This window comes from Fringilla coelebs (genome assembly GCF_963513975.1).
Source record: "Fringilla coelebs genome assembly, chromosome: 4".
In the NCBI taxonomy this organism is placed as follows: domain Eukaryota; kingdom Metazoa; phylum Chordata; class Aves; order Passeriformes; family Fringillidae; genus Fringilla; species Fringilla coelebs.
The window spans coordinates 42701475-42716006 of NC_140032.1; the positions used below are offsets into that span (position 1 = coordinate 42701475).

At 37.3% G+C, this 14532-nt stretch overlaps 1 protein-coding gene across 2 annotated transcripts in view; it reads right to left on the bottom strand.

Annotated features, from left to right (window-relative positions):
- Window positions 1-14532, bottom strand: part of LOC311152898 (uncharacterized protein) — a 57914-nt gene that overhangs the window by 38937 nt on the left and 4445 nt on the right. For both annotated transcript variants that reach the window (XM_084204337.1, XM_084204336.1), the window contains exons 6-10: window positions 13810-13909; window positions 12412-12455; window positions 11190-11267; window positions 2445-2641; window positions 132-196 (exon numbers count right to left, since the gene is read on the bottom strand). In XM_084204337.1, the coding sequence (XP_084060463.1) occupies window positions 132-196; window positions 2445-2641; window positions 11190-11267; window positions 12412-12455; window positions 13810-13909 (484 nt within the window). The remainder of the gene's footprint in view (window positions 1-131; window positions 197-2444; window positions 2642-11189; window positions 11268-12411; window positions 12456-13809; window positions 13910-14532) is intronic.

Consider the following 14532-nt stretch of genomic DNA (forward strand, 5'->3'; position numbering starts at 1 on the left):
AAATTTTCTACCTCTTTCTTTTACTCTTGGGGCAGAGAAGATGAGGATAGTGATAAGTTTTAGCAGTGTCTCCAAAATTTAAGATTTTGTAAATCAAAATATACCTTTCACATGAAAAAATGAGGTAATACCTTATAAAATGTTGAAGGAGGCAATCCTTTTGCTCCAGAAACTTTCACTGCTCCACCATCAAAACCTATAGTGGTTAAAAATCAGTATTTCAGCTTCTTCAATATAACTTCAAAGACATTCTTTCATGATACATATTAATCAAATGCACTTAATTAAAAAGCAAATGGTTGATAGCTGTACTGCCAGAGAAGAGAGAACCTTTCAGAAAACAGTCCTTCCTGCCTTAGAAAGCACAGCAGCAAACTGGTGACTGAATTTATGTCTGCCATGAGCCTTTTAAAAGGGCGTTTGAAATGTTTATTCATGCACTTAAAAAATACTTAACAAAGAAAGCAGCCTTAGGACATTAGACTCAAGAGTTACATTCCTCTTAATATCCAGTTATTGCACACACACACAGAGCATACAATTTTCTGCAGCTGGCTGGAGTGGACTGCAGTCCCTCACTTGGAAAAGAATCAAAGCAAGATGAGAAACCAGCAAGAGCTATTGGCTGAGAGCTTAGTAAGTGAAGGGTAACTTAACTTTAGCTTTCTTATCAATACCAGAATCAGTCTGAATATATGTTCCAGGGCAACAACCATGCTCAGTATTAGGAATATTAATGCAAAAAAAGAAAAGCAGAAATTTGCTGGGATGCTATCAGGTTCAGGCTTGAGCTGGAGAAAATCAGTAGGTGCTACTCCTTTAAAATCAGCAGTGCAGGATTGGCACCTCATGCTTCAGAGCCAGAATTATAGTGTAGCTCACCTGTGCCTAACCTGTGTTTGCAAATATTTAAGAAGCAATTCAAAGCCTTATACAAATACTCTGAAAAGATCAGATCAGAACATATCTAAAAAAGTAAATGTCACTAGTACAAATTTTACACACCAGTCAAATAACATCATCACCGTCTCTCAAGACTGAGATGAGGTTAATTTAACTCTCTAAATATAGAGCCACATCTCTCCATTCAGGATGAGGATCTGGAAGAGTTTTATGTTCCAGGTGAAAGCGTAGTACAACAAAACAAATACCACAAAATCAAATGCATAGCATCCATTGACAAAAGGAAAACAAGCACCTCTCAGCTCAAACCCTGCAAGTAATCCAGCAGGACAATAAAACTAGCAATATAAACAGCAAAATTAGATAGCTTGCCTCTTTTTACTGCTGTACGTGTCAAAGCACTTCAAACTAAAATATTTAAGCAATCTGCCCGTTTTCCATCTGTTATATTTCTAAGAGGACTAACTGAAAGTTCATGTGAAAGTTCATTTTAAGTTCAAACATGTCATATCAGGTCATTTGCAAGCTAAAAGTTCATAGGAAGGTTAGGGATTCTTTTTTTAAAAAGAGAAAGACTAGGGGCTAAGAGCAGCAAGCTGGCCTTATCAGACTGCCATTTGTTGCATGAGCAGAAGATTCACTGTACCATGTTATGTACTTTTTTACTCAAGCAAAACTTTTTTTTATGTTACCACATTTTCAGTTTTATCCCAGTAAGTTTTTAATTTGAGATTTTGATTGTTCTAAGCTTTAGAAAGACACTTGGCATTCTGTCACAAGTAAATTTCATTAGAATGAAAAAAATATAATATAGATCCAGTAAAAGGCAAACTTTAGATGACTGTAGATAAAGTTTTTTTCAAGCTGTCTTACTCAAATTACAGCTCTTTGAATCTGGTAAGCCTGGGGTTTTTTTGTTTTCCTTTTGAAGCTAAATTCTGACCATACATTATATCCATCTTTAGTCAACTGGCTGTTAAAGTGTTTTGAGGATTGCAAACGGACTTTTTTAAAAAAGATTCTCTGGTGGAAATCCTGTACCTAATCATTCTTCTACCATGAGCCACCTAAATGTGCAAGAAAAATGCCATTACCAAGTAGTGCTTTGAAAGACACAGCCTTTCATTGCTACCAACACTTCAAATGCCCTAAGTAAAACCATGTACAAAATATTTTTCTGAGAAAAGAAATTTACCTGCAATTCAAAAAAAATACTGAAATCATAATGAAGTTGTCTTGATGTTGTTCACACTGAATAAATAGTTTAAGGGCTTGACAGGTGCAACACAGGCATTAAAAAGTAAAGCAAAAGAAGCAGTGATCAAAAATATAAAATAGCCAGCAAGATAAATAAGATTACATTTAAAATTTATAAAGGAATTTCTAGCAGAAGTCCTTGAAAGTATCAGCGTAATAAAACATGACTCTAAAAAACCGATTTAACAAGAAATACGCAGAGACTAAATGGAAATTAAAGTAGCTATTTTTGTTTGATAACACACTTCATTGACACAGATATCATTGCATGAAAGAGGACTAACCTGGAATTTCAGTGATGGAAACCTGGGAAAAGTCACATGTAACATCTGGTAAAAGATAGCGCTGAGGATTGCCCAATTCATACACCAGCTGCTCAGCTACAGTGCCAAAAGAGATTAGTCCCCCTGTGTCTGGTGGTTTGGAAAGAATAAAGTCTCCTTCAGAGGAACATTCTACAATGGGGAAGCCTATGTTGTGCCTAGAATATGAAAAACATTAAGAAAAAAGCCTTATAAATACAAAGGGAAAGTGAAAAGAAGTATTAATAACACATCAGAATTTCATAGTAAGGGCCAATCAAGTAAAACCTGTCAAGAGTTACGATTTATCTGGTTGTTACTACAGAAATATGCACTAAAAAGCAACCCTTGAACAAACTGCTCAACTGAAATAATATGAGGACGTAGTCTACTGTCTGGGAAAGAAAGATAGATATAACAGGAGATTCCACCTGCAAACATGGATGTAGGGAAGGGAATGGAGAAGGACACCAACAGAAACAGTTCAAGCAAAAAGAAGGTGAAAGAATTAGAGGACTATGATAAAAGATGTAAGTTTAGAGTAACATAAACCATGGTTAATTCTAGCTCCATTTGGCTACAGTAGCACACACAGCATGACAGTGAAGACACCTAAATACACCTTGCACTCTGGATTTGTAAAAAAGCAGTCAAAGCAGGAAGAACAAACTGTGCTGGGAACCTCAGAGATTAAGGGAAGCAGGAAACAGGAATAATCACACCTACAAAGGATAATTTCACATGTCAATAATAAATTATACACAGGAAAGTCATAACCTGAAAACAGAAAGACATATGAAAGTAAAGATCTTCAGCACACAGAACATTACAAGGCACAGCAAAAAGAAAAGCACTGAAATTACGGACATGTTCATAAATTAAAATATTCTTCTTCCTCCTCACATTCTCACAAGCAAAATTTATCAAATAACTCATAATAGGAGGCTCATACTGGTAATTACAGTAGCAGGGCAGAGTTTTCAGGATTATGTGGACAAGATCCAGACATCTGCTTTTCTAGCTAAAAGGCTTTCATTTATTTACACAGAATTTGAGCAAAATTAAGAACTTCAAATTTTTTAGAAATACCTGAGAATTAAAATTAAGAGTGCAAAGATTCTTCTGAAAAGTCTACCTGGCTCCCTTCTCTCTCAGGAAGCCGAAATTTGTACAAGTGTGCCACAACATAAAATAAATACAAAAAGAGGAGTTAAGGAGATACAGTCCCTTGCAAAAGCTAAACCATTCTAAAAAAGGTCCTAATAATGAAAGGTGGTAAACTTTACTATGCTCATTAAATCCAATGACCTTCAGGTCTTTCAAACAAACTTAAAACCAGTCTATCCCACAATTAAATTATTTTTGGGTGGTAGTGGTAACAATGTGCTGAACATACAACTGAATTGGTTATCAGCAAAGGTTACATGAACACAGTTTGTATAACATAAATCCACAAAGTCTGAAAGAAAGTAAGCAAAAATACCAGTGAACTCTTAAGGGACATTTGTAAAAGTTCATGGGAGTTTGAGCAGATTCCTTATCATCAAGAATATTCAAACATAACTCCATTATTTTAAAAAAAGGATTAAGACACAAGATCTGTTACCAGAGATCAGCAACTTTTAACACTTATAGCAGACAAATTTGAAAAGTATGGTAGCTGGTGGACACCACATCAAATCAGTTAAGATAATACTTCATTTGACTGGTCTTTGAAACTATTTACACCACTAAAAAGATACAGGAAACAAAAAAAGCTTGTCCTGGTGAATGCAAAGAATTGAATGGAATCAACAATTTCATATACAGGCTATTCTAGGCAGGAGGAGGGGGGTGGTTGAGGGGAAAAGGAGAGAGAACAAATGGTAGCAGAAGTATGTATGATTCAAAATTTGGAAGTGTGACATAGAAAAAAACACCCAAAAAAGCCCTCAATTCTGGAATGGAACATTAACATATGGTAACAGACTAATGTGTAATTATCCCCACTTTAGATGCAAGGAGACACACAGAGGAAGCATCATGATTTGGCCAGGGTAACAAAGCAGGATCAGTGACTGAACAAGACTAGAATTAAGAAGCTTCTGCCCTCTCAGTTTCATGTTTGTGTGCTTGACCCTACCACCTATCTGTCCTGTCTCAATGCAACAGCACCCAGTGCCCTGCTCGCAGGCTCAATGCAGCTTGATCAGATCAGGTACCCAGAAGAGACACCACTCACATGAAGACAGATCACCCAGGGCAGTCCATCCCCTGCACTGACAGCCAGTGTCCCTGCTGCAGCCCACTGTGATCTCAGTCATCAGCACAGGCAACTCTTACAGCACTCTCCAGTGATCTTTGGTTTGAAGGAAGTAAACGGTAGACACTCAACTTCCTACTCTGAACCAGTCTACTAATATTGATTCAACTTCATTTTGCCCAACTTGCACTCTCAAAACCCCCAAAACCATTAAAAAACAAAACCCAAATGTAATAGCGAGACAAAGTGAGAAATTTCACCCCCTAATATAATCAAAACACAGCAGATATTGTTGCCCCTTTCAGGGTACACCACCACCCAAGGAACTTTTCTGTATGGCCAGTTAGTTGCAGAAGATGCGTGTTCCCCCAGGTTATGCCAGCCCTGAAAGCTTCCCTCACTTTTTTAATAATTCACAACATACAAATGCCATGATCTGGGTAAGAAGCACCTGGATTCTACCTGTATTGTAACTGCATGACTGGGAAAACACAAAACTCAGTACTATCTTCTAGGAGATGGCACTAATAACTCACATACACATGCTTAAGACAAAAATGTATTTTGTAAATTGCTAAAAGACATTACTTAAACTTAATTTTCACCTTGTAAACAAACTGGTCTGTCACTCCTAAGATACAGTCAAATGACAGCTACTTGAATCAGGCATAAAAAGCTCTTTAGCAGCAGTAGCTGCCTGCTTCAGGTATACCACAGGCAGTATAGTCACATCACCACCCTGACCACCACTTTTAAAATAGTGACTCTTTGCCTGATTAACTTGTTTTTGCTGAATGACTACACACCATCTGCTCTGTGGGGAACATGCCACCTTTAGGCTGACCATAACTCACAGCCAAGCTGTACTTTTGTATAGTGTAGTAGGGGAGTAACCACAAAACTATGAACTTTAGCAACAACTATGGTCAAAGAATCCTAAGGTACCTTGGCAAAGTGGCATCCTTCATCAATGAAGGAATTGCATCAGTTTAGTGACAAAATTCCTATGTAGGATGAGGCAGTAGCAAACAATGGAAACAATTCCAAAAGGGAACTAATACAATTCGTTCTAATTAAATTATATAAATTAATAAAATACAGTACCAGAGATAAATATCAAGTACTATTTTTAAAATATTTAAGCAGTTCTTTTAGCACAGGGTCAATATACACAAGTAACACATATCAGCTTGTGAGGGGAGATGACAACTACCATTCTTTAATCCAAAAAGTCCATTTCAGGTAGCATGTACTTAGCAAGTAAATACATTCTATATAAATGTATATATAATATAGACATTGATAAACCAGAGCACTGAATGAAACCAAGGTAATATTACACCTCAGAAAACCCCTCCAACCTGGGCCTAGACAGGAGTTAACAGTTAAAGTGGGTCTTAGTGAAGACCTACAGCACAGGAATAACCAAGTTACCAAACTGGTTTTGCAGCTGAAGCCTCCATCTCATCAACCTACTCTTACAGCAATCAAGAATCTGAGTTTTCTGTCAAGTTCTCTGCCTGCCAACAACTTACTCTTGGATTCATTTTTTCCATGTAAAATGTTATTTTTTCTTCAGCTTTGGCTCTCAGAAATTTTACAGTTTATGAGCATGTCACAGGTGATAAATTAAGCTAAGCAAGGATCTCCTCCCTGTCTACTCCGGGACACTATTCAGAAGCCTCTGAGGAGCCATCAAGATAAACTTCCTCCTTGTTTTGCCATACTTCTTACACCATTTGCATTACAAGGAAAGTAAAATCCATGACCAGTACTTTGGCTCAGGGAGAGAGACATTACTTGAGATAGAACACTTATTTCTCCCCCAAAAGTGTCAAATCCCTCAAGTACCTCATTCTAGCCACTACTGCTCAATGGAGATTTCTGGCAACAGAAGATGGGACAGAGAGTGTAGTACATTTACTTGCAGGGGAAGCTGCTGCAAGAATGAAAACAAAACCCCACAGCAATGCATGGTGGAAGTGAACCAGGATCCAAGTAAGCTGTGGTGTGAACTATCAGTTTTACAGCTAATGCAGCTGCCTGGGTTGTGACTCAGTGAATGTCACACCAAGGAGAGTTCTGAGCCAAGCTTCTCAACTCCTTAGCTATATATTTTAACCAGGATTCTACTAGGCAAAAAGCAGAAACTCCTACCACTTCTAGCAGTGTTTTGACAACAGGCTGAAAACTGATCATACATCAGGCAAGATCAGCACAAACTTACAAAGCAAAGGTACTAGCATCTCTTCACCTGTAGGTACCAAAATGTTTCCTAACGTTCAATTCTGCTTTAGGCAAGACTTACTGATTGCATCACTTCTCCCCTCTGACTAGGGCATTTCTGACTATGTCTCGTACCTCCACTTCTAATGGCCAAATAATTTCAGCCTAAACAGACCAGCTGCCTGGTGTTCTCAACTGCCTGGAACAGATGGTGCTACAGAGACAAAAACATTCCACACTGCTGAATGGGACTTGCATGCTGGATTTTGTGCTAGTCCCAAATTAAGAAATCTGGATCCAGCCCTTAAGAGTCTACAGCTATTGACTTACCCTTTTGGTCATCCCAGGCCAGAGGATTATGCAGTCTCAACCAATGTACACTCTTGGCTTAGGGCAAAATGTCAGTGTTTATCATCTCCTCAAAATGATTATCTACTGATCAGCCTTAGTTTATTCTCTCCTGCATTTCAAAACAAAACAAAACAATGTACTAATCACCCACTGGCACTAAATAGCAAGAGACAGCAATGTCTGGGGACAAATGAAATTAAATAGAGTTCTGTGGATTATCGATGTAGTTCTGGCAATACAGCTCATTTTCACACATGGCATGAATTGCCTGCTGGAAGCTGTAGACAATGTAATGTAATGTCTGCTAGCAGACATTAAAGAGGGAGCAGCGATGTATTATCACTTCTGCTGACCCTCTGCTGATGTGTATTACTATAAAATAACAGAAATGGAGTGCTTTTTTTGATAACACTAACTTAAAATCAGAATTTAAGAATGCACATTATTCTTTCTATAGACTATGAACTAATGGTTTCTCGCACTTTCTCTGCTAAACATCAGAGAATCCACAGAAGAGTCAAGCACCCACCTTAACAGCACCTAACCCCTCTACCTGTCTATCTGTCTTCATGAAAACTGGACAAAACCTTATAGCTTCAAGATTCCCACCTCTAAATCAAATGCACTAAGGAGATACACACAGCACAAATCCCAGCACCTTAGGTGAACACAAAGAAAGCAAGCAAGTTTGGCTTCGATCAACTGAAGTAACTTGGAGAGTCACAAGCTGGAACATGCACTTCATTTGTTTTACATTAAGAACTTACTTTAAGGAGACAACAAAGAAAATGAAAGAATAGCTTAGGTTTTGATAATTAACCATTAAATGCCCATACAAACATTCCTGAGATTCAAAGCACCCTTCTGCAGTGGAATTGAGTTCACAGACGTATCTGCATCAAACATTTCAAGAAAATTAAAAACAAACAAACAACCCCCCACACACACACATCAAAAATCCACCAACTAAACTATGTTGGATGAATGAAGTGGATGCAATCCAGAGCCTCAATACTCACTGAGACATGATAGTAAATGCACAGAATGTAAGCTCTAAATTGCCTGGCTTCATTTAGATTAACCAAAGTACTCTTGTTTACAGAGTTAATTATTTCTGCTTATGCATAAACAATAGACAGAAAAGATTCATAAGCCTGAAGTGTAGCAAATTCTTTGGGTCTTGTCTAGAAGTTAGAAAAAACCACACCCATCAGTCCTTCTTAGACAGAAGAGCCACGTACTGTTCTTGGAGAGAAAAAAACCCCAAGGACAGTAAAAAAATGACCCTGGTTGGAGCTAAAGAAGCTCACCCTCAGCAGTGAGGTGTGAGGAGGAGAGAGGCTGCCCTCCAGTGTTCAGTTACCACACACCAGTAAGTGCAAGGGATGGGTTTTCTGCTCTTGGGCTGCACAAATGCACTCCTGGAGTGGGAAACTCCTATGTGAAAGGCACATTAATAATAAACACAGATTTAACTTGCCTTCTTCCCCTTCCTATTTACTGATTTAATTGGGCTGGTTTGGATTTACATTAGGTATCACAGACACAATGATTTATTGAGATCTAAATTATTTTCAGGAGACTGTTAAAAATGTCATTTTTTCTAAAGGGGGGAGGAATCATTAATAGACACAGTCATGTAACTTCTGCAAACTCTGTCAGAGCTCTCTTTGCAATATAGCTAGTAAGTGGCTGCAGGAATGGCATATTCTGGTCACTACTGAGACACCATGTTATTACTGTACATTATTATGAATGCATTATCTGAAAACAGGATTCAGACTGTCTAAACAATGAAAACCCCAAGCCAGCAAATTTCTTTAAAATAAGAAGAGAACAGGTTACTACTAGACTGTTAAATGGGAAACATTTTTCTGCATCTCAAGAGTTTTCATAGTATTTGCCCTCCATGCTTTTGGGCCTAAATTCAGCAAACTACTATTTATATTGATGCCAAAATTTATCCAAATAATCTTCTCCCTGCCTTCCTTCTCCCCACATTCTAAGTGGATGTGCTGGATCACAATCCCACTTCATTCAGCGATGCAGATCTCCACTCTGCATCTCAAAACTTAAAAATCAAAGCTCACACATTATTCTGGTTTTGACTGGTTTTAGCAGCTTATCATACAGGCTGATGTGCCACACTATTTTATTTCAAGAATTTCATCAATTACATGTCTAAGACTCAAAAACTGCCAACAAACTGACTAGTTTTAAGGCACCATGACCAATTCTTTAGCAGACTTAAACTGAAGGTAAATAAATAACTGTTATATTAGCACAAATACAGTCATGTATGGTTTCAGGGTATGTAGACATATTGTTGGGGACAAGGTAACAGCAGTATCTATGTTCTTTAGCAGAGACTTAATTCAGCACTAGTCAGCTCTAAGCCACAAGTCTACTATGATTTTAGACAAAGCTCTGTAATTTTACAGATACAAAACTATTAGCTATGCATATTCATGTACTTAAACTCTTCTGTAAAATGAGCTATTCCCACTCCAATAGCTCACAATAGCTTCATATATTCAAGGTTCCTTTCTTTTTTAAAGCCAGGTTGACACTCCTCACAGAAAAATCCTTAAAAATAAAGACCTATCAAACATTTGAATAAGAAAATTACTATTCTCTTTTTTCATTTTAATTCTTTTATAAAGCGAGGTCTTCTGGGGTCACAGTTACAAAAGATTTTAAGAAGTTTCATGATGCAGCACAATTAAATGACTGGGAGGGACATCAGAATAGGAATTATAAATTTCCAAACCAAACTTATTACTATAAACTCTCTCCTTTGATTTCCCATAGAATGCAGCAGTGAAGAGTGAGTGCACTTTGTTCAGTAACCTTCCAGTAGGTGAGAAGAAATGTCCAATCCTGTTTGTTTCAATGCCATACACGCATTCACCTTTAATCAGCAGTGCTCAGGACCTCAGAAAAGCAGCACACATCTTTTAGGATAGCACTCTGAATCAGAAGCAGTCACTACAACGAGAAGAAAAAATCCAGGCAGCCCTATGGCTCCTCAGACAGTAGGGCACAGTCCTGCTGGGTCACCCAGCTGGACCAGAGTCAGCCTGGGAGCAGGAACACAATGGATTAAAGCACTCTTCTCTCCTGCACCTCCCCGCTGCTCTTCAGCCCTTTCCTCCATCACATAAAAGAGCTGCCTTTCTCACTATACAGCACAGGACAAGATTCCTCCCTCTCATCCCAACAAATACAGAAGTAACTGCAGCCAGAACTACACAGAAAATGTGTTCCCCAACTACTTTTAAAAACAGGTTGGTGGAAAGCAGGCCCCCTCAGCAGGCAGAATGACACCTATGTGTAACTCTAATTCTACAGCTCTGAACACAAAACACACAAGAGAACTTTTTGAAAGGACTGACCACCCAACACATTTCAGGATGTTCATCAGGTTATTCAGCAGGAAAGAACTACAGCATGCAATCATACCTACCAAAGCAAATTATGTGAAATTTTTGACTGACCAGGAAGCATCTCTGATCTAAATGAAGACTATTGTAACAGCATCCAAAACATCAATATTGTCTTTTCCAATACAATCATACATGAAAGTTAATAATGTACCTTTTCAAAAAGCAGAGGATACTGGAAAAAGGAAGCAGAAGGAAACAGGAAATATAGTTTTAAAGGGCTAATTTGTTTTTCAAAATCTGCAGAAATTAACAAAAGAAAGACCCTGTCTGACCAAAAAGGAAAACTTCAAAAGCGAAAACAGAACTTGTAGAAAAGTATCACTGAGGTGGCAAAATATCAAGAGGCCCATATTGTGTCCCCAAAAAGAGAAAGGTAGAAGCAATATTTACAACTTAGATATAAGCAGAAAACCTCATCTTTGGTCCACTACAAACATGCAGGCTGGTATCAAGTTTACCTACCAGTCTGGTACTGTGTGCCAATCAGTGAATATTCCACCTGTACACTGAGCACCACATTCAATGAGATGACCTGCAAGACTGGGAAAATGGCATTAAAGTAACTAAGTAAAATGCATAATCAATTTTTACAAATCCAGCTTTAAAATACAATGGAAATAGAGCTAAATAACAAAACATGCTATTTTCTTCCACAAGTATCTAACACAATTATGAATTATACATTAAGCATAACAAGGGATCCTGAAAGATTAATACAGTGTTTAAAGGACAAATTTTTGCAAGAATTTTCCTACAAGAAATTAATACCAAGAAGATTACCTCACACCTAAAACCAAGTTCTCCTAGTCATTTCAAATCTTGATCTAAATTCAGTATCTTAGTAGTCTGCACTGTGTAACTAGACAAAGACCATTTTTTAATGAAGAGACAGAAAATCTCACTTCCATGTATTATGAATTCACCTCAATGTACTGCCTATTACTATTTTCAAATTTTGATTGTGATAGTCCATAAATACTCAGCAGAATTATGGGGAAAATCTTCATCTCTATCATCCCCAACTCTGTGGAGCCTGAATTTCTCTCCATGTTTTTTCTCAATCAGAGGTTCAAGAACACTAACACTAGAGTTCACTCAGGCTAAGTAATCACTCAGTAATGAGGACTTCAATTCAGATAAATTATGCACAACATTAAATGAGGTGGCATAATTCTACTCCTTTCTGAATCAGATTCCTAACCTTAGGACTACAACAAGGATTTGTAAATGGGAGCACTGACACTGAGCTTCAACAAAACCATACCAGGATGCTGCCTTCCAACCAAACCTGCTTTTGTGAATCTTTTAGAGCAAGCCCTGCCACCATCCCAATTATCAACAGTGGCAGCCAAACAGAAAAAACTGGGAATCAGTGGCCTGTACTGTAAGATTTCATCTCTCAACACAAAATGAACAGCAAGAGAAAGTAAAGCTGTTAAATAAAATCTTTTAACCCTTTCTTTCTTATTCATATTTTAAGCTGGTTCCGGAATGAAGTTTTTATAATTTCCATTCCAAGTGAGAGTAGAAAGTGAGCCTTGAAAAAGAACTCAAAACCTAACAAAAACATGCAAATAAATTAATACAATGATAATATAAAAAATTAGTATGGGTTTAAAAAGTTGGTATCTTGACATTATGATATGAAATACAGATTTACTCCATTTCTTCTAATACCATTTACCTTCCTGCAGCTAGCAAGTCATAGTCATCCCTATTCCAGCCAAACTAGAAGAAAAAACACAAATATTTAAAATGCACAGAAGTTTCATACAGTACAAAAAACTGCACACAGTATGTTCATTGCTTTGAATAACAATGCATTGGATATATTTAAAATCTAAATAACAATAACTAACAGGGACTGTACACAGATTTGAGCTCCTATACAGCAAATCAGCAAAAAAATCTGACACATTTCAGTTTTTTATTCTCCTATTGATACACCCCAAAAAATTTAAACTCTGCAAAGTCATAATCTCTTCAAAAAAACTGAAGTGAAACATCCATATTACTTAAAACTGCACAACATACAGGTTTAAAAGTATAGTACCTACCCTGTGTCACCTGGACAAACCACTATGTGTCTTCAACTTTTGAAAATTATCAGTTCCTACAGTACTACCAGTCACCCTCAAAAACTGGAAGTATGCTTTCTGTTTAATGGGAAATTTTAGCTAGACTCCTTTCCCTGAGTTCAACCTGCATGCACAGTAATTGCTACAGTAATTGTTTCTTATTTAGCATTTTGCAGAAATCCTCCTAAAACCTTTCCTTAATAAATTAGATAAGGTCTCTCTGGAGTAGGCAATACACCCTGACAGTTATTATTTTAAGAATGTAAACAACTAGGAATAAAATAAGAAGTCATAATGGAAATTATAAATGGCAAGTTAATTAGGCAATGTTTGACATGCATGAAGTCAAAAGAGTATGATGTCTTAGAAAGTATGTTTTTAACTAGACACATACCCTATTTTTTTAAATATACACCAAAAGAAAGCTTCTATATTTGTCCATGTGTGATCCTTCATAAAAATTCATGAAAACCTATTAAAAATACTTCAGAAAACTACATACTATGCCTGTATAATTTTCAATTTCAAGGAATTTCAGAAATGCTGCATTGAAACTTGACTACTTTAAACAAAACTGCTTACCCACTGAACAAAAAACCCCAGTGTTTTAAACCACCTCACATGCTACCCCCCAACCAGAGTGAGCTCTACTATCGACACTTTGTGGTAAAGAAAAATATACTTGCACACCAAACTTTGCAGAAAGGCAAGGGAAAAAGCCCAAAACAAATGGTAAGAGTGAAATACTGGTGAAAGAGGCTAAGACTTCCTAAATGTCACCCATGTTTTCTAGCTCAATGGTATACAAGTTAACAAATATGCCTACTATCAGTTCAAGGGAAGGGGAAACTGACACTTTTCATGCACGTAAGAAAAAAAATACAGATGCTCGTTATTTTTAATTTAGAATCTACATTTTCATAAGGGACAAATATTGTCTGACAATGACTGCTGAATACTCACTCGCTATATTCATTATCATTTGAGAATTAACCTGTACTTACAGAATGAATGAGTGGTCCCAATACAATCCCACTGTCGACACATCTGCCCGTCACAACAATATCAGCTCCAAGGTCTAGAGCTCTGCTTATTGGTCTTGCTCTAAAAATGACAAAACACAGCACTAAGTACTTTCATCTTTTAAAGCATCATTTAAAAAACAGTTCACTGACACAGTTAAAAATCACTTAAAAGCTGCGCAAGAAATCAATAAATCTACTTCAACAACTACCTTGTCGTTAGGTATGTACATCAAGAGTATTTGAAAGAGCAGTCATCAGGGCACTATCAAATTCAGGTACCTAAATAACATAACTGGAACACTTCTCTTAATGTCCATAGAAACTTTCTTGAATAAAAAGCAGAGTGGGACATTTCTATCATCAGTCACAAAAGAGAGCGTTCCCAGAGATTAATTAACTATTTTATTTTTAGATGAGTGTATAAAGATGAACATTCTTCAGGGACAAAGCCTGGTGACTTAGCCCTCCAATTTTAAACCTTTCAGGTCAATTACCTAAGTGATTTAAGAACTCACAATACTGTCCAACTTCAAGAGCACTGTGCAAGAACAGGATCACCAGGACCATCAACTGGAAGAGATGTATGTGACCACTGTCTCATTTCTTGGTCCTCTCCCTTTACTAGACCTGATTCACATTGATTCATCTGCAGTGGATGGTGACAATGAAAATGCAACTTCACAAAGAGGTAGCTAGAACACC